Genomic DNA, 20,641 nt, shown 5'->3' with positions numbered 1-20,641 from the left:
GATAAAGCAGCTTGGGAAAGTGCACATCCTGTTAAGTGTGATAAAAGATGGGGCATTAGCAGAAATAAATCAAACGCTCAGGTGGAGGGTGGCGGGAGGCCGGGAACGCTGACCACCAGCTGTGTGTTTCCTTGTAAATGGTGGGGACTGCAATCTGCCAAATGGACAGAACGAAACTATAAAATGGCATGCTGTTCAGTCTTTAAATAGTTAAGTAATCCAAAAGTAATCTCATCTGCCTCACCTTTCAGAGCTGCAGATTTGATAAACAGAAAATGGTCTACAATTTCAATCAAATCTAACCAAATTGAGGCCAAAACAAACCACTATACGTTTCTATCGGAACGAAGGTAAAGTGAATATTTAAAAAGGCACAAGCTTCGTTCTCCATACGAAAACAAATAATTAAATCAATAAAATTTTCGAAATATCCAGATTGAAGACAACTCTCCCTGAATTCCATCAGCTTCAATTACGGTCGGGGCGAAAGAGGTTCCCAATCTCCATTCCCGTGCCCAACCCACTTCACTTTTGACTTTGCCAACATCATCAAAATTTTTGCCAAACAACAAAAAGATGAAGAGGAAAGAAAGTGGGCAGACGGGGCTGACAAGGGAAGATGGCAGGCATAACGCCCATTCGCAGTCAACTGCCAATATGAAAAGCCGAATCCTTTTACCCGGCACCTCGCTCCTGCCTCCACCCACAGCCCCCAGCCCACCACCCATCACCCAGCACTCAGCCACAACAAGCTGAGAGAACATTTTCCAAATATTGAGCAGGCAGACAGGGGTCATGTTGTTATATGTATAAGAATTTACATACACCCACGGATATCTGGCTTCTGTGTTCGACGAGGCTGGCCAACATGTGCCAAGCAAGCGAAGAAGGAAGGAGAATCGGGGAATGGGGAGTGGGGAGTGGGGAGCGGGACTGGGGCCTTTTGAATCAGGAGCCCAGGCGAGTTTTTGTATTTTTAAACCGAAAGAGTTGCTCGCTCATCTGCTTCTTGCCTGGGTCTTGGGAAAAACTACTTATAGAACTTAAAACTTGGCAACTCTGTCCAAACACTTGGAAAGGCCAAAAGTGCAAGGGCTAAACAGGAGGGAAAAGTACAAGGGCAGTGCAAAATTTAAATCATTTTACCAAAATGTCCATGAGAACAAGAGCACACAGTAAATGTGTGCTGAAAACTTGAGCTTCCATGCTGGGAAAGTTGAGCACACTCGGGGGGTCAGCAATGAAAACAGGGGACCCTTTCTGCTTAATGATATGAAAATATATATTCGAAATCGCGCCCAGAAAGAAACAGAGAACCCCACCAAGACGCGAAAGCTCTGTGTAAATTAAGCATTTTTCTCACATTATTTCGCATTTTCCATTCATTAATCCCCGTTCTCATGCGCTGCATTTAATTACAGGATCGACACGTCACACGGAACGGAGACCCCCAGCCCGTGGTGGATCCCTCGCAGGATTATATGCTGATGCTGGGCTACGAGAACGCGACGCACACGGTCCTCCGCTTTAGACGCAAGCTGGACACATGCGACCCCAGCCACGACATCGCCATAACGGTGAGTTCATTCCATCCGGAGTCAACGATTTAATAGATATACCGGTCAAAGTTTGGCCGGCCAGAAGTGAAATTTATGCCCTGGGCCAGCGGCGGGGGAAAGGTCCTGGCCGACCATAGATTATGTTAATAAAAGTTTCAGAGTGCCGCCACCAGAACTCCGATGATATAGGCGATGCCATCAAAGTACTCAAGTGATTCCCTCGTTCCTCGGGGGAGCAAGTTTTGGCGGTACACTGATGAAAGTGGTTTGTTCAAAACTATGGGTATGATAAAAATGTTGGGTAGAGTAAAGAGTCAAAATGCATTTACATTTAGGCGTTGGTTGAAATATTAGGAGTTAACGATAATTTTTCAATAAAAAAATTAATCCTTGGAGAAGTCATCATCAAATTAAAATGCTATTGCTTGAATACAATTGATCGGGAAAAATTTGTGAGAATACCTTCCGGAAATATTTAATTTTAAAGTTCTATACTTTCCATAATCCAGCCCTTTGCAAAAGTGCTACCCCCAGTGTAGGGGATTGGGTGCTTCCCGTTTCGGCAGTAACCTTAAGCAAATATAAACAGTGAAATTTGTGGCATGCTAAGCATACGGAGTCAGCCCCCGGCTGTATCCTTTTTCCCATACGAGAAAACAAGGGCCAAAGATTAAGGATTACGGATTAGGGGTTGCACTCGAACCCCCAAGCCCTGCCGCCGCTTATTAGCTGCACTTGGCCACTCCGAGCGCTTCGAATTGGCTGTGCAATTAGCCGCCAAATCTCTTCATCGACAGCCACCTCCGAGCACTCCATCAAGCCGCAGATATCGGGGAACAGGAGGGCGAGGAAGTCGCAGTTATAAAAGTTTTATCACGTATACTTAAGCGTAAATCTTAAAGAAAACTTTCTGGTTAACTTGAGTAAACAAAGCGCGTGGCGCAAGCACACAAATACTTCCCGGAGAGGGAGCAGCAAAGGACACATATGCCAGACATGGCGACAAAGACTGAGGAGCCGACTTCCCCGACCGCAAGCCGCACTCACATATTGAGATACAGTGTGCCTAAAGTTTGACTAACCCAAAGAGCGGAGTGGGAAAAATGTTATGCAGAGTCGCGTGTGTTTGTTCGTAGACACATTTGGTTATTGCTTTATCTAAACGGTCCAAGTCCCTTCCCTCGCCCTCGCCCCCGCCGGGGTCCGAGGACTTTCTGTGGGTGGGAGCCGGGTATTTTATTTGTCTAGCGTATTAATTGGATTTTGTCGCGTCATCAGCGACCCAGTGGGGGTGAGGCTGGGTGGAATCCGGGGATTGGCCCCACCGTTCCCGGAAAAATCTTTTCGCCAAATCGCCCTAGACAAATTAGTTCGCAATAAGCCAGTACTTAATGTTGTTGTAGAGCTTTGGCCGGCAGTTGTTGGGGGCACTTTTGGAGCACAATGCAAAGTTTTAATGAATTTCTGTTTTAGCTGACCCCGCTCTACGCAGTTCGTTTAAGTTTGCCGCTACAATTTACTCTGAAGCCGGGAGTGAAAAGGGGGAGCTTTGCCACTATTTGTACAATCCGCATACCCTGGAGTGCCAGGCCGTACTACAGTTCGCTGATAAGCTAGACGATTGGTTTAAATTTTTGTCTGCTAGTGGAACATTTTATTCCTTTCGGTATAGGTATCACTAGTGTCAATTTATACATACATTTTTTCTAATTTTCCAATTATAAATGTTTGTATGGGACAGTGTTAGAAAGAAAAGAAATCATACTTATTAACTTGACTGGGTATCACAGGTTTCAGTGTCCCCTTCAAAACTCCATAGTTCTTTTCCCCTCGCCAAAGAAGTTTACCCCACTTTGCTTTTGTGCTTTCCCCTAGTTCTTCACCGATTTCCGTCTTTGCGCCATTTTGGGCAAGGTATTTTGCATCTGACCCCTCTACTTCGCCACCCCTAACTCCCCCGCTGTGTCATGAATAAAAAGTAAACTACAACTTGCAGTTTTTTGCATTAAGTGCAGTAGTGGGGGAGGGAGTGGGTAGTGGGAAAGCAGAAGCAACCATTTGGCAAATTAAGCGCTGTTTGTTGTGCATCCGGGACTGGGGAGCTGGGGAGCTGGAGGTTGGTGAAAATTAATAATGTATTGTGTGCAGAGCCATTTGCAAGGTTTGAGTTGGGTTTGTCCAGAACTTTGAGGTCAGCGTGCGGAGCATGATTTGCCATGCACTTAAAAATTTATTAATTGTTTGCATTTCTCCAAGAGTCGCTGCCCCCACTTTCATTTCGCGGTTAACGAGCGGCAACTGTGCAAATTACGGCAGAAACTTAACATGCGAAAAAGAACTCCTAAGCAGAGCAACTTCTTTGTTGTCCTCGGAGTGCAACACTACTTCAGCCTTTTAAATACAAGGTTCTTGTTTTCCACGAGAAGGAGCCGACCCCTTTCAAGTAGCCACTCATTGTTTACCATTTAGGCCGATTTCAACATTTGATCCCTTTTAAAACTTTCGACTCTAATCTCCCCGGCCGTCACACATTATTTTTTCGATTTTGTGCCACTTCAAAGCGCATTGAAGCCAGCCATATGAACTTATCAGTCTAAGCCGCTCAAGTGGCATAATCATTTTAGCTCACCCCGCCAGATCTGACCCGTTTTCCGAAAAGAATGCCCAAAATTAACCCCGCCAGGAGATAGACTCAAGCCAAGCCGAAGCAAAATTTCCAGCTGTTTAAGCTCATAATAAAAATGCTATTTTAAATAACTTTCAACGATTTCGAGAATTTCGCTCGAGCACCAACCCCGCGGCCCACAAATTTCCAGAGGAAGGTCATAAAAAATGGAATAAAAAATGGTACAGGATGCTCGGGGGCGGAGTCAATCAGCTGCTCAACCTTCCGAGTTGCCAGTGCTCAATTAAGCGTGTACAATAAATTCCCTGGCTGTGGAGCAACCCCTATCTGTGTAGGGGATACTCGTACGTGGATTCGAGCAGCATATGTGCGGAGGGTTCGATCTCGGGGAAAGTTCAAAGTTTGTGTCTCGACCAATTTTCCTATAAACATAAATAAAAATGTTTATTTATATAATTAATTGTATCAGTCGGAGGAAATTGGCCAAGCGAGCAACCCTTTTCGCTGACTCCCTCTTCTTCGGGGTTCATAAATAAATAAAACTGGGGGGTGGTGGTGGAGAGGGATTCGACAATGCACGCACGTTTTTTCCTATAAAACCAAAGGGGGTGGGAGGCAGACAAACCGCAAAAACGTCAACCACAATACAAAAATTACAGCCACTAAAAACCGCCAACGACATCGACGACGACGTCGAAGTTGAAAAATATCAATCGATGTGGGTTCATTTATGTGTAATGAACATTAATGAAGCGCAAAGAGCGTGACTAATAACGAAATTACCAATTGGCCAAAAAGAGTCGACCGCACTGGAGAGATGACGTCACTGGCGTTTCGCTCCTTTTCCCCGCCCTGCCAGCTTGACCCTTTGAAGGAAACTTTTGTGGAGAATCTATGAAAGAAATCAAGCATTCCTTGGGTAAGAAGTGTTCGACTGGGAGAGAGTGATATAAGGAAAAAACGTGGAAGGGGCGATGCAGAGGTGGAATAATAATAGTACTGCGCATAAGCCATAAAATGCCATTAAGTGCGTCATTTCAATTTGATTTCAGAGCTCTGATTTTTTATTTTCCCTGCGCTAACTTTGCTTAATGCGAGTGGATGGATGGATGGAAGGGAAAATGTCACAAAAAAGTTGAAATTGTAAAGTTTCGGCTCCGTATTCCATCCGTGCTTCGGTCAATTCCGACTCATTGAAATATTTTTAATGATTTCCTGCGTTATCCCCAAAGTTTGGCACTCAAATCTAAACGACAACTGACAAATGCTAAATTATGGCTTGAAGTAATCACAAAAGGATTAGGAAGCGACTGTCAGATAAATTTGGCATGCACAGATTGAGATACATTTATCACTCAATATTCCTTCCCTTGGCTGTGCGCGCTGCCTTAATTATTCCTCCGACTCTCCACCACATTAAATTCTTTTTCTGGATTGATAATAAATGGCTTTCAATTTATTCGAGCAGTAGCCACTGGAAGTGTTTTTGTCGTGGCTTTAATTAAATTTTCTCAAACTCGCTTAATTGCCCTACGCCCACTGCAAATCATTAAAATCTTTATGGCCGGCCGCTCCCCGCCAATAAAACCCCTCAATCTGACGAGCTACACAAAATTGTCATTAAGTAGCCTCCTTTACACTCCCAGCCCAGCCGAACTCGCAAACCCAACTTTAGGGGCATTTTAGCCGCTCCTCTCAAGCTTTTGTTTTGATTTATGCATAATAATTGAGTAATTACAATTTTTAATTTCCCATCGACTTTCATGTTGCATTATTATTATTGTTGTTATTATTTGCTTAGGCCAACAAACAACGCAAGGGGAACAAAAAGAAACTCATTTAAAATGCAAATTTCCTCTAAACTGGGCAAATTATAATTCAACAGAGACCGAAAGCAACATTCCGAGCCGAAAGTGACAATTAACACTAATTGTCATTATAATAATTTCATATTGTTTTTTTCGCTCTTTTTTGTTGTTACCGCCAGAGATGTAGTTGTTGTTGTGGTAATTGTTTAAGCTTGCCACGGCATTTCGCTGTCCTGGCAATTTAAAATGCAAAAGCTGGAGTGGAGAAAAATCGTGGGGCGAAAACTTTGCCGTGTGAAGTTCAGTTGAGTTCGAAGCCGGGTAAAAATATTGTTTTTAATATAATTTATGTGCCGGGCCAGGGCCCAAGTCGAAGTAGTTCTGTAATGGAATTATGACCCCGCTTTCGCCCCTCGTCCTCCGTGGCATGCCCACATGGCTCTGCAATTTTTGCTATGTGTTTATTATTTTAACACGAAACTTGCACTCGTGCTGAGGGGTGGGGGTCAGATGGAGTTTCACCACTTGTAAACAGTAATTTTTGCCCATTAATGGCGGGCTCCTGCATACCCACATCTGTATATGCACATGGCGTTATTGTTGTTTCCCTGCAAGGAGGACAGAGGCAAAAACAAAAAGGCAACAAGTCAAGTCGACAGTAATTTTCAACACTTACCAGCGGGCTAAGGACCCGGGGTGCCCAGGGCCCCAATGGCCATTGCGATTTCCACATCAAAGCGGCGGGTTCCTCGAAACGAATCCAACCTCGGCGGGGAAATCCTGCGACAGAGCGGGACAAGAAAGTGGGCTCTAATGGAGAGCCGGCGGTTCCGCAGAGAAAGCGTTTTGGGGAACAGACATTCGCAGACATTTCCCTTCCTGGCGCTGACTCTTGTGCAAAATCGTGCCATAAACATGAACACCAACGGCAACACCATCGCCATCGCCGTCGTCCACTCGTCCCTCCTACGGGTCACATATGTGTGCAGTTTGTCACGGCATAAGCCAGAGCGGTTCAACTTGAGGAGGAGACGGCCTGGGACTCCAAGGAGTGCAACTATGGATTCTCGTCACAGCAGAACGCAAAAACCAAACCCAAAGCAGTGACTTTTATAATGAATTATTAGTGGAGTGGTTAGGGAGGATCGGGGCAGGATTGGGGGACGTGGCGCGGTTGCTTGTGTGGCGTTTGCGGGTCTTGCGGTTTCAGCCCGGCACTTAAAAATTTAATAGGGCTGCAACAAAAATACCCCTCGGTGAGCAACAACCCAAAAAAACCACCCTACCCGAGCTCCAAAAAGTATGCAACGAAATTTAAATTGATTTAATTTTTCAGGTTTTTTGTTGAGCTCAGTTTTTGCGGCGGCCAGCCAACTGGAAATCCTTTGGCACTTTGTTAGTGCCAAAGTCACAAGAGCAGAACCGAACATTTTTAGCCTTTGGCCCGAAAAAATAAAAGCCAACTAAAAGGCAAGTTAAGTGCACAAGGTGGTCAGCAGCTCCTTTAGACCCCTCGACGACAGAAAAACCATTAATGCAGCGGTTGGGTTCATGTGGTCGCCAAAAATGATGAAATTAACCTTCAGCCAAAATGGCAGGGGTGAATTCCAAAAAACGTTTGCAACCCAAGCTGAATTGGGCTTGAACTAGCCTCGTTCACTTAGGCTTCCCGCTCATTACGCCTTTGCAATGTTTTTCGCATTTTTTGCGAACCGTTTTATGCTGATTGCTTTGAAGAGCACAATGTTGGCCAAAAAAGGCGCATGCTACGTACACGGCGCCTCTTTTAGCCCCTGAAAACCCTCCTCCATCTGAAAGCCTCTTTTGCAACACAAACACACTCATATAAGCCAGACCACTTTACACTGGCCGCGCAGCCAAACAAAAATTGCGCATAATTCCGGCTCGGTGAAAGTTTCGAGTCCTGAACCGCGCTCCGCCACTTCTCCACTCCGGCGGAGTTCTAAGCGATGCCCACCCGGGCCAGAACCCGACACCGCCAGCTCCGTCGTCGTCGTATATTTGTCAAGCAAATGGAATAACCGTTGCAATTGCTACAACGTCAAAGCCAAACAAAAATGTTATTTGCCGCTTTGCCCAAAAATCAAGTACACAACCAACCCGGAACCCAGCCCAGAAACCCAGTGCTGCCAGCGGCCTGGGATTGGGGCAGTGAAATGTGGATTTTGATGTTGCCTGGTACCCGGAAAGTGGTCTACGAGGGGGTGAAGATGGGCGTGGGGTCGGAGTCCTGGAGTCCTGGAGTGCGACGCCCGCCTAGTCGCTTTATTAAAGTTAAAACCCAGCATTGTCCCTTTTTACACATGAGTTTGCGAGTTGACGAGCATCGAATGAGCACCGAATCAACGAACGAATGCCCACTGCGGGAGCAAGGGTCCGGGGATCCCCGGCGCAGCACACACAAACTGCCAAGTGATTCGCGTATGCCCGGATTTCCAGCTGCACCCATCGCAGAAAACAATCCGAGGAGGTAGGGTAAAAGCTGGTCAGCCAGCCTTGGCTGTTGAAAATGTTCTGCCGGAGGAGGAGAACCGAAAAACAATATAATTGGGGTTTGTCGACAATGTCAAACATCAAGCCATTTCCTTTCATGATGTTTAAACTTAAACCAAAAGTCTGAGGTTTTTCTGTGAAAACATCACCGAGTTTACAGGGTTTTGTATTAAAATCTAATGTGGCTGATTTCTACCTATTCCCATTTTAGATTTAGCTGCCTTTGGTATTATTTTAGTGATAGTTAAACACGTTGTAAAAATCGTATGGTCGTTCCAGTTCAGGCGTGTTCGGTATGTAAAAAGAGTGCGTTCCCAATCGGCTGAATCCGCAATTTCACTGCTTTTTTCGGACAGTGATTTCCGCGATTGACGCTCTGAAGTTTGCTTTCCATGTGTTGTTTCTATCCGGAGTGGGTGAGCTTGGGTTTGGGTCCGGGCTCGGTGATGGCTGGGGCTTCATGTTGATGGTGCTGTGGCACTGGAAGTGCATGTGAAACGTGCACGCCAAAAACCGAGAGCAAAGCAAGAGGCAAACCCAACACAACGCAATGGGAAACGTTTGTTTTAATGCCCCAAAGCGACAAATATTGAAAGAGAGCGAAACGGAGGGCGGAGTCTGGGTGCTGGGACTGCAATACTAAACTCCAGAAGGCGATTTAACGGCCAAAGTAATGCAATGACAAACAAAACAGCCTGCACGGCGAGGTTTCGAGTTTTTGAGTTGTTCGGTTTTTTGCACGGGCTTAAGTGGAGGGCCTCGACCAGGGAGCGCGCATTTTTGGCCGTTTTTCCGAGCGAGTTTGGGCCAACGTTTTTCGAGGTGAGCGACGCGAGGGGCCATAAATAACGAGCCCAGTTGAGTTGCCTTTCAACGCAGCAGGATATGGCCAGGACCGGGCAGGCGGCCTGCTGTCAAATGCAACAGGACAGGACAAAAACCAAAACGGGCTGAGCCGGGACCCTGCAAAAAACGTGAAAATCTGCGCATCCTTAGAGCCAAAGTAATTAAAGTGGCAAACGCCGACAGCCAGAGGGCGCCACCTGAAAGCCGACAATATATAAAAAGCGGACGAATGTGGAAACCGCAAGCGCGTCCCTCCGAACCCTCATCCGTTGAGCTGTGCAAAACCAATTTGTTTATAAAAATATTAGACCACATATTGCGGGGCGGTGGGCTGGGCCCTGCTGGACTCCATAAAGTATGCAATAGTTGCCCGACCTGTGTAGTCATTTTATTATATTATTTATGGTCAAATGGCGAAGTAAACTTGCATTTTTTCGCCCCGCTTTTCCAGCTTTTCATTTGGTAAACTCTCTGAACAAACTCGGTTAGTAAATTCATTTTAAGCCAGGGGACTGGTTTCCGCCCATCGGTGTGTTTTTCGCTCACACTCAGATGTAAGCCAAATACCGCGCTAGTGACCAAAGCAACCGCAAAGTCCGAGCAACTAAGACACATTCACACATGGACGGGCGAAGAACACAGATACAGATACGGACACACACAAAGTAACCGCAAAAAAGTGGTCAGTTGGCCAAAAACTAAACGAAATGTAATAAAGCAACGGATACGCCAGTTTGGCTTGAACCCCACTTCATCACCATACCTATGTCCCATCCTTTCGTCCCTCATCGGAAAAGTGGTTCCATGGATATGGGAAAATGCTTTTCAGCAGCCACAGCAAGCACAATAAATGAATATGAATTAGACAACAGAGGGAGCCCGGATGGAGGGCAAAGTCGAAGAGAACCCGATCAAAATGTGTCAGTTATATGAAAAAGATCCTTGGACGAAAGGAAGCATGTGAATGGGTTGAATGACTGCAGTAGGAGCATGCAACCTTGATACGGTGCTTAAGCCTAAACATCTCTGTCAATCTTCTTGTCTCGACTTAAAGTTAATTTGTTGAAACATTTTGGCATCGAACCATTCTCTCCTACATTTAGCTATCTTAAAATCTAAAACTATTTCACGTTTTATAAACGCAGCCTTCGTCAATTAGTATGTAACTCGAGCGTGTGGTTTATATTGTTGGCTTGCTTCTGATTAAGTTTTCTCATTATAAATAAGTCTTTTTACGGTCTTTCAGGCTTTGTGTCATCCGTTGTCCGCTTCATTTTAGCTATAATTTGGACTATATTTGCTTGGTCAGGCACTTTCCTTTTGACCCATTTGAAGCAGCCATCTTGTTTACACTTTTGTCTTAATCTTCTTATGGTGGCAATTTTAGTTTCATTTAGCAAATCGCAAACGTGTGCAGAAATGTGTATCCAGACGTATTTGCTGCAATAACTCACTCTGCACTCCTTTCGAGCACTCCGCATTCAAATACCGCTTTTGTCCACTCAGAAACATTAATTTTCCTCGCAACCTAAACAACATTTTCATTTACACACACACGTGATCGGGTGAGCAAGTGGAATAGTGAACTGGCCGAGACAACACCTGCGGGCACTCTGGGGAGAAACCGTATTAGATTTGTTAATTTAAATGCAATTGCCAAAAGCAGTAGCACCTTGAGCCAAATGGCCTTTGCCTTTCTACCATAAATAAATCAAATTAATGTCAACTGCACCGAAAACAACAACACAAGCGAGCCAACTCAGGGCAAATGCGTCCAGACAGTTTGGGCAGACGAAATTGCGTTCAAACGACTCAATTTAATGAAACAAAAATCATTAAGCCACTTAGCAGGGATGCAGAGAGTTCCGAAAAACGATTACAGGCCTGGGAATTCAATCCAGGGCCTTCATTCGTCCGATGACTTCTTATTCCGCCTGGTCTACCTGGGCTTCCTGGCCAGGATCCCACCTGTCTGGACCTCCAGCTGTGCCCCAAGACGTGTGTGGGCCGGCTCGATTCAGGTGTCTGTCAACAATGTGCAATGATTTCTCTCCGGTCGAAGGCAATCACAGCGTCTGACACGGCAATTAGACTGCAACAAAGGGGTCAGGGGCTGACCTCTTCCGCCTATTAGTTATTGAAATCAGCTGTCGGAAAGTTCCGAAATTTGCAAGTCCCAACTGATGACTGGAATGACATAAATGCCACTGCAGCTGCAGAAAACACTGACACACACTGGAAGAAATCGAGGAAAGGTATGCCACGTCTGGATGGCAATCGAAGCATTCGATGCCATTTCCCACTTGCAAAATGGAAATTCAATGGGCTTTGGCGAGTGTAGAATAGCTAAGAAGAGCAGATCCCTTGACAGGCACTCACAAAAATGGCCGACGTGACCATGGTAACCTGTCTGTCCACTAGGGTGGACCAACAAACTAGATGCACACATGGAAAATCAACTTTTTATATTACTGAATAAGAGTCAGAGAATATGAGCGGTCTTCATGGAAGCCATGCTTACAGGATGAGGAAAGATATCTTTTAAAATGATTCAAGAGCCACCCTAATGCACTCAGATGGACGGGCACACATATGCAAAGGACACGGGTTTCAGGGGAACGGTTTATTCGATTGCCGAACGACGAGAAAGAAGACCAGGACGAAGCCGAAGGACCTCGAGTTTTGAGCTCAGCTGCTGCAGAAAGTTTGCACAATGCAAGTTGCCCACTTTCCCATCCACTCTCACCGCCATTTCCCCCCGCTCGAGTGTGATGTAGATGTGTGCGAGTCCAGTGCCGCATTTGTTTGCTCTGTTTATAATTCAATTGTAAATGCATTTCAATTACGTGCACATTAAACAGGGCCAGCGCAGACAAAGTTTTCGGTGTCGGGCCAAGGACTCCGACTTGACCACTGGGCCAGACCGACCGGACCAGGCCAAGACCAGGGCCAGGGCCATTACCACGGTCATTGCCGGACGGAGTCTGAGCCAACTCAGCGAGCGGAACACGCTCCACATTTAAGGACAATTGGCCCATTATGGCAGCGCGTTGAAACGGCAAACTGAAAGTGGGCAAAAACAAAGAGGGCGGTGGGACGGCATTCAGGATAACAATGCCATTAACAACTACTACAAATGGCTCTTAAAGGTGCAATGTGTGAACGAATGCCAGCGAATGCCGACGAATGGGCAGTTCAGAGTGGCCTGCGGGCAGGAAAGAAAGAAACAAACTGCAATGATTTGCAAGCGAACTTTTAGCTCCATCCAAGCAACGACGAAGGCAGTTTCGAAAAGTTTGAAGAGCGCTCAGCAGCACTTGAGAGCGGTGCGCTTTAGATACTGCAGCACAATAAAAATAATTTAGACCAGCAATCAGATGCTAGTTTCAAGCAGCAGGAAACGTTCCTACATCACCCCAACCCCTAAGCGTATATGATATGATAATAGTTTAATGAAATTCGAATCACTTTGTTAAGTTCGTCATCTAGCCCTCTTATTTTATTACGGAGAGTTTCGAACATTGCTGTCCCAGAGTATTTAGTACCCAGACTAACGAAAGGCGCAGGTTCTTTTTACGATTTAAAAAGAGATAAGGTATACTTAGTAAATTTACCATGCTAGTTTCAAGCAGCAGGAAACGTTCCTACATCACCCCAACCCCTAAGCGTATATGGTATGATAATAGTTTAATGAAATTCGAATCACTTTGTTAAGTTCGTCATCTAGCCCTCTTATTTTATTACGGAGAGTTTCGAACATTGCTGTCCCAGAGCATTTAGTACCCAGACTAACGAAAGGCGCAGGTTCTTTTTACGATTTAAAAAGAGATAAGGTATACTTAGTAAATTTACCATGCGAATATCAAATCAAATTAAAATTCTAGTGCCTATTTGTGCTGAATATGTCCCCACTGAACTCGATCTGTCCACATCTGCAGCGTTGTTAACAAGGCTTAATTGAATGTGAACTGGGCCAAAAAGTCGCAACGACTCCGACTAGATCATCGACGGGGGGCCGGAGCCACCCCCAGTGAAAACCTGCCCAGTCAGAGGTTAAATGACCTTTGGAGTGCACTTAACCAGGCAGCCGGGCTCAGCCGAGCGTTCCGCTCCGTCCGTTCGAGGCTGTGTCTTTGTGTGTGTGTGCTGAGTCCTGCAACCCTCGCAGGTTTTTTGGGCCGTAACCAAAGCCACTCTAATGAGTCGTCCAAGTCCGAGTCCAGTCCAGCCGCATTCACAATTAGCCTCGAGTCCTCGGGGCCTCGGGCCTGGAGTCCACGAGTCCTTCTGGCCCTGCAGCAGTCACTAAAGTGTAACCTGTATTCTTGACCACACTCAGTGCCCCGCCCAAGCCACCTTTCCCACAACATCGTCATCGTCTTTGGCAATTAAGCCTTGGCCGACCGTTGACCACGGCAAATGACCGCAGCCAGTTTGCTTTCATTAATTTTTGGTTGTAATCCTTGCTGAAGCTTTTCATTTCATTTTAGTTTTCGCCCCGCAGTTGTTGTTTCACTGGCTACGGCCGGCTCTTTCCGGCTCTTCCGGACTTTCCGGACTCTTCCTCGTCATCCTTGTCGTGCGTGTGCATAGTTCGGTGCACACTTTTTCACACTCGGTCGTACCCACTGCCCAGCACGAGGAAGGGTTGTATGGGATGAGTGGGAGGGTTCCGGAAATCTTCAAAGCCAATTGGCTCTGCTCTAATCCCCATGTTCGGCCTGGAGCAAGAAAACTTGGAGAGCTTTAATTTTGCAAGCCCTAGTCATAGATTATTAACTCGATATGCAGGTTTTTTCCTTGACCTTGTCATTGTTTCATTAGCCTTGCCAAAAATACAAAATTTAACTTTGCCTTGGAAAGAATCTGTATTTAAATTACAGTTCTCTAAGCATGATAAGTGAGAATTTTTAATCTCATATAAAACACCTTTTATAGGTTTTAATATCATAGAATAGAACTGATTCCTAAAAGTCTGGGTGCATCCACTGATTAGGAAACCAGAGACCCTTCCTTTGCGGGAACTAGCTTGCTGCATACTGAATAATTACAGTTTAAATTTCCCCCGCTCCCCAATCGCTACAGCTTTGACCGCCCAACCGTAGGTGGCACTTTGATGAACTCCAATCAATGGTCAGCCATTGTTTTGCCGCCTTTTGCAATCCAAGTCCCTTTCAGCTCGAAAATTAAACAATTTACAGGTCACTCCAGAGTCCGGAGGCGGCGATGACCGGCGACGGCCTCTTTTTTCTTTGTTGGCGGGGACTGACCGTTGAGTTTTTTGCCACAGTGGTCATGTTTTTACATCTGGGCCATGTCCAAGCCCAGTCAGCCTCGGTAGCCTCGGCGTTAATGACTTTTGTGCCGGGGACCCCTTCCCCCGCCCTCCCCTTTCCTTCGTCCTGTCGCCTGGCCAAATGTTTTAAAACTGGCGAGCAGTTTTTGTTCTGCTGCTGCTGTTCTGCGCCGAGCTGCTGTTATTGTGGGTTGTTGTTACTGGCGATTGCCGGGCGGTTAGTGCGCCGCGTTTACTACCGCCCGCAGTGTTTGCCAGGACAACCAGGACAACCGACTCATTTGTACAGGTTCTTTACCCACCCCGCCCGCTCGGCAGTGGGATCGGCAGTGGGATGGGCAGTGGGGAAAGGGAATTGTTAATTAAAGTATTGTCTCCTCGTTGCTGGCAAAATGAACAAGTAGCAACAAGGACCTGGCCCACTAGTCCTGCTCTGCTCTGCTCGGCTCGGCTCGTCCTGGGCCGTCAATTGTCGAACATGGTGCTCTACAGTTCCACTTAACAGCTACAATGGGCACTTTGCCACAATGAATTCAAATGGATGCCCCCGACGTTCGTCCTTTTTTCACTGCACCACTCTCACACTCGGAGAGCTACACGTGTTGTTATTGCTGTTTCTGCTGTGTCGCTGCACACACACGTGGACATGACGTGCACACAATGACAGCTGACTGTTGCCTTCTAAAAGCCCCGAGGCCACGGCAGTCCACAAACGAGAGTTCGGGGTGCCGTGGGTCAGAGGTGAGTCGGCAGGAGCTGGGGCGTCGGAGGACCCATAGAGCGGGCCGTGATTCTTTAATGACTGCTTTAATTTTCGGGTTTACCAATTAAAACTACGTGGGAAATGAAAAACACGTGCAGTCCGGAGCCTCATAATGTGGGGCCAGAGAGGGAGCTAAGGGATTCCCCCAGAAGGGCTCGGGGAAATGGGAAACCTCGTTGAGCCAGACGAATGTTCGGGGCACCCACTTGAAGTGTAAATTGGTTGCCCAAAGATGCAGTTGCGGACTGGAAAGTGCACGAGGAGCTCGAGGGGAATGTATTTCAGCTAAATGCTCAAGTACAGTCTGCCCTGCTAGTGAAATTTGTCAACGGTGGCCATAAGTGCACTAGCAGGGCAGCGCCGAATTAATTTGTTAAATGGAAATTAAATAAATGAAACGCGGTCACTCGGAGGGCGCAAGAGGAGCTCGGAATAGTGGCCAGCAATGAAGGAACCCAAGACCTCGAGGGGAACCACCCGTTCCGGGTGAAGTGCGGCAACGTGTTCCGTTCGCTGCAACTTGCACCATTAACCCGCCATCGACAATGCCCAGCTTCAGCTTCCGACTGCAGCTGACCAAACACCCCATCCACCTGCGCCCCTCCGTTCTCCTCTCCCTCATGCAGCTCTGCCCACAGGCAAACATCCTTGCTTCCTTCCTGCCCTGTTGTTGCCGGGCTGCCCAACTTGCACTCCCTGCTTTTTTTGCGAGTGTGTACTTCATTTAGCAGGCGAACCTGGTCCAGAAGAAGGGAGGGGAGCGGGGGAGGGGCTTCCGGACCACTAGGGGTATTCCCAGCCAGACAGTGCATCCGTGTACACGTCAGCAAGGACATTATTGCCGCTGTTGCTGGGTTGTTGCAACGCCATTATAACGCCATTTCGACGACCCCACCTTGACCACCTCTGGCAACTAATTTTTTACACATTTCTCATTTTTCAACCCGCCATTATCCGCTCTTCCTTTGCAGAACGACACGATGCGCCTGCTGTACATGTACCACGCCCAGGATCCGCCGCACGGCTCGGTGCGTCCTGGCACCCTTCCGGATCCGGCCCGCGCCTTCCGCCCCTACCGCCCCATGGTCCTGATGCAGCGCGCCCAGCTGCCGATACCCTCGCCCACGCACGACGAGCGCGTGCGAGTCCTCGAGCTGCGCAATGAGGACGTGGAGCTGCCCTCCGGCGACCTTCCGCTCTTCTGGTGCAAGATGTTCAAGTTGGAGGACATCAATCGCAAGCACCACCTGATCCGGGTAAGGGAATTCGATCCAAGGCCCCGATACCGCTTAATCCGTCGTTTGCATAGGTCATTAGCGGCTATTAGGCCTTGTTAAACTTTTATTAATTAAATATTTTAACAAATTGTTCCCTATTAAGCTGTTCCCAAATGTATTTATATGTGCTTTAAATATTGAAGAGTAAAGTTACCCTTGATAACTATTGCATTACGAGTGATAAACATTACATTGAAGGGACAATTTACCCATGATTTGATATTTAAAAATCTCTTATCAAACTAATGTACTATCGAAGGATATGGCCAAGTGCAGTGAATCGTTCTGGCATTCCGCTTTTGTCTGGCAGTCGAGTGCCTGCTCTCTGCCCGCCGTATTCTGCATTCTGAGCTGTCGTTGTCTCCTGGCCTCGGCATAACCAAATTGAAATATTAAAAATTTATCCCCGTCTCGCGCCCTATCTTTCCCACAATGCACATCATCCCACTAACCGATGTCTCTGGCCCTCCCCGGTTCATTTTCTTTTCATGGCTGGCAGTACGAGCCGATTTATGATTCATCGTCCAGCGTGCACTACTTGCAGCACATAACGCTGCACGAGTGCCAGGGAGCTCACGCGGAGCTGGAGGAGATGGCACGCGAGCAGGGCCGCCAGTGCCTCGGAGCCCGCTCCATTCCGCTGGCGTGCAACGCCATCGTGGCCTCCTGGTCGCGCGGCAGCGAGGTAAGCACAAGCATCCGAGAACGGAATCACAATCTCCGGCCCCGAATCCCGATACCCCAGTGCCCCGAACCCAGATACCCTCAGCCATTTTCGTCATAACCATAACCATGCAATATTAATTTAACCTTCGCAAATGCTTCCTTTCAACACGAAAAAAGGCGTCACTGAAGGCAAGGCACAAGGCCTACACGAACTATGGGCTACCCTACATCGCGTTTAAATAGATTTTAATCTCCAGTGCTTACAAAACCAAGTTTGCCATATTATTTCTCTCAAAAATGTGTTTGCTAAAGCTACAAAGCCAAAGCAATAAATCAGAATTTATACCCTTTGCAAAATAAAATGTATAAGGATTCAACGTTAAAATCTTAAAAATATAGTACTTAACACTTTTTCCTAGTTGCCCCTTCCCTCTCAGTTGGGCAAGATGCGTACTGATTATAATCCTCTTTACCAATCGCGATACACATCTCACACGTTAACCTGATAAAAAAATCTAATTTAAATCTTAGAGATATTTCTGAGACGTGAGTCCCTCATCTCGGTTGCTCCGAGAACGCATACTTTCCTTCCTCACAGAGTATTCCGAAAATAAATACCTTGGCCCTATGGCCCCTGACCTCTCCGCCATGGCCCATGTTTTTGTTTTTCCGAGCAGCTCCGACGACTCAGGGCAGGGTTTTCATAATTTCATCAGAAGAGCGCCATAATGCAGTGGCATGTTATGGCTGCTGTCCGCCAGGGGCGCTCGGCAATGCAATTGAATGGCAATGGACGAGGTGGGAGTGCGGGGATGGATGGAGGGCGAGGGCCCTCCGATGGCTGCATTTAAATTGCACATGGCCATGGCATCCACTTCCGCTCGCCCAGCCCCCACTTATACGTACTCATGTGCGAGTATAAAAACAAACACTCAACACATCCCCCAATCCATGCCATCCCAACCCAACCCCCCGAAGCGTCTTTTGTGCCCCTCTTTCCGCTGTTTGCTGTCATTTTTTGGTCTTTCTTTTCGCAGGGCTTTACGTATCCACATGAGGCCGGCTACCCGATCGAGTCGCGACAGGCGAAATATTATTTAATGGAGACCCATTACAACAATTTGAAGCCCGACTTTGCCCAATTGCACATCAGACAAATGGCGGATAATTCGGGTTTGAAAATCTACTTCACGCACGTCCTGCGACCCAACGATGCTGGCATACTGTCAATCGGTAAGTACGGCCCTCGTCCTCCCCGAACCAGGGGCTTGGGGTTGGCCACATGCATATATCTAGATAGGAGCACACATATAAACTGCAGGGGGCGGGAGAGCAGCTGCTGCCCCTTTGTATATTTTATGCGACAGGACTTTCTATATGTGTATATGCAACTCATGTCATGCAATTTATGAGATTGCCGAGTGGACTAGAGAGGCCACGGATGGGTGTGGAATGGCAGGTCTAACCGCATTGGTGGGGCTAGTAAAACAAAAGCTTATGACTTTGCCCGGCTTGTCCAAATGCGGTTTAGCTGCGCTCGAGAGTGGGTGTTTGTATCCATGTGCAATCCATGGGTTGTCTGCAACAACAGCCAGAACAACAAACAAAGGCGATAAATCCTGGAAGGAGCAACCAGACAGCAATTTAACTACCTTTTATCCACCACGAAAGTTTATATCGTCGCAGTTCCAATACAACCCTGGCTGTCAGACAATGGCCAGGCTCTTTTTCAGCCGCTCCAAATTGCTCGCAAATAGATTTTAATTTTAAATTTGGCGTTCGCCGGCCATAGACACACACGCATCCAAATCAAACAACTCGAAGCACTTGGCATGTGTCTGCAGTCGAAACAAAAGCGGAAAGCTGAAACTTTCTACCCAAGCAGCTAAATAATTCAAAAAGCAAAAGGTTAGGTGCTGCCAGTAACAGTTCATTGTGGGTGGTTGCACCGAGGGTTTCCCCAGGAGTTATTAGGATAGCTTCGAAGCTTTGAAACTTAGATTACCTCCCAAAATTAGTTTTGGAAACCGAAAAATTGATGGGATGAACAGTTGATCAACAATTACTAAGAGTCTAAACAACAATTCGGGTACTATACTCGTATTGTAAAATGCATCATCAGGAGTGTTTTATATTGGCATTTTGATTTGCCAAACATTTTTTATCAGCCAATCCCCGTGACAGGGAGTAAGCTTCGAACCTCCCCTGAGATTCCGTGGCTCTGCTCTTCAATTATCATATTTCCTAGCTTATCCACCGACGAATACGTTCGACTCACCAAACGACTCTCGATTGGAAAAACCCGCAAAACAGCCATTTACAAGCACCTCCTGCGCCCCTCGAATTTCTCCCACCCAATCCCTAAGCGCTTTTTGAGTACTTCTCAGCCACCCTCCGCTGCACCACCCATCCAAATCCAGCAACCACTCGAACGAACCACCTGAAAATTCTTCAGGTACTCAATTTTTTACATTCATTGTTTATTGCGTGCTTTGTGAGCAGGCAGAGGATAACTAAAATACTAATTTCACTTTAGAATTTATTTCTATTTTTTCCTGCTGGCCACCCTGGCCTGTTTCTTCTGTTTGTTTTTGGCACTTTTGGGTCTTTGTGGGGGCCCGAAGGACCTCCCAGCGCCCTGTCCTTGTTGCTGTTGTTGCTGCAATTGTTATTTCACTTTTGTTGAGAGTCACGCAAACCAATATAACTTTTCCCCAACCGCACAGAGAGACATGGCCAAAACGCTAAAGAAGAAGGTGGATGGGAAAATGGGGCTCATGGACGTGGTCGGTCGGTGGAACTTCGTCTACTTACACTTCCTCCATCTTTTTTGAGTAGGTGTTGCCAAAACTTCCGGAGTAGAACACCGAAGCACAGCGAAAACAGAAAGAGAAGTGGATTAATACATCTTGATAGAAAAATACAATTTGGAAAAGCCGAAAACAGGGAGAAATTTCTGAATAATCCGGGGCCGTTTGAGGCGGGAGGATGAGATCCGATTCGGTGAGCTTTAGGGACGGCAGACGGCATTTGCCATTGAAATATTTAATTGGAATTTAACGCATACCACGCATACGAACACATTGGCAGGAGCCAGTCAATAAATAAAAAATGAGGAGAGCCGTAGAGAAAAATAAAATGTTGGCTACAATTTTCTCCTGGTTTGCTATAAATTGAATTACCGAGCGCAAGGAATCGGGAGCGGGAGGGGAGGTTCAGCCAAAGCCAAAGCTCCCGGGTCCCACACTCATAAGTAGCTGCGAAATTGCTACGTTTCCGGTCTGAT

The 20,641-nt window shown here is 46.7% G+C and overlaps 1 protein-coding gene across 2 annotated transcripts in view; it reads left to right on the top strand.

Moving 5' to 3' along the window:
- LOC108030805 (MOXD1 homolog 2) overlaps positions 1-20,641 on the top strand; it is a 111,202-nt gene that overhangs the window by 69,388 nt on the left and 21,173 nt on the right. For both annotated transcript variants that reach the window (XM_017103899.3, XM_017103900.3), the window contains 4 exons: positions 1,422-1,577; positions 16,384-16,668; positions 17,189-17,374; positions 18,393-18,588. In XM_017103899.3, the coding sequence (XP_016959388.1) occupies positions 1,422-1,577; positions 16,384-16,668; positions 17,189-17,374; positions 18,393-18,588 (823 nt within the window). The remainder of the gene's footprint in view (positions 1-1,421; positions 1,578-16,383; positions 16,669-17,188; positions 17,375-18,392; positions 18,589-20,641) is intronic.

This window comes from Drosophila biarmipes, chromosome 3L (assembly GCF_025231255.1).
Source record: "Drosophila biarmipes strain raj3 chromosome 3L, RU_DBia_V1.1, whole genome shotgun sequence".
Lineage (NCBI taxonomy): Eukaryota > Metazoa > Arthropoda > Insecta > Diptera > Drosophilidae > Drosophila > Drosophila biarmipes.
Note: the sequence above shows the minus strand (reverse complement) of the source record. Positions and strands in the feature narration are given on the sequence as shown.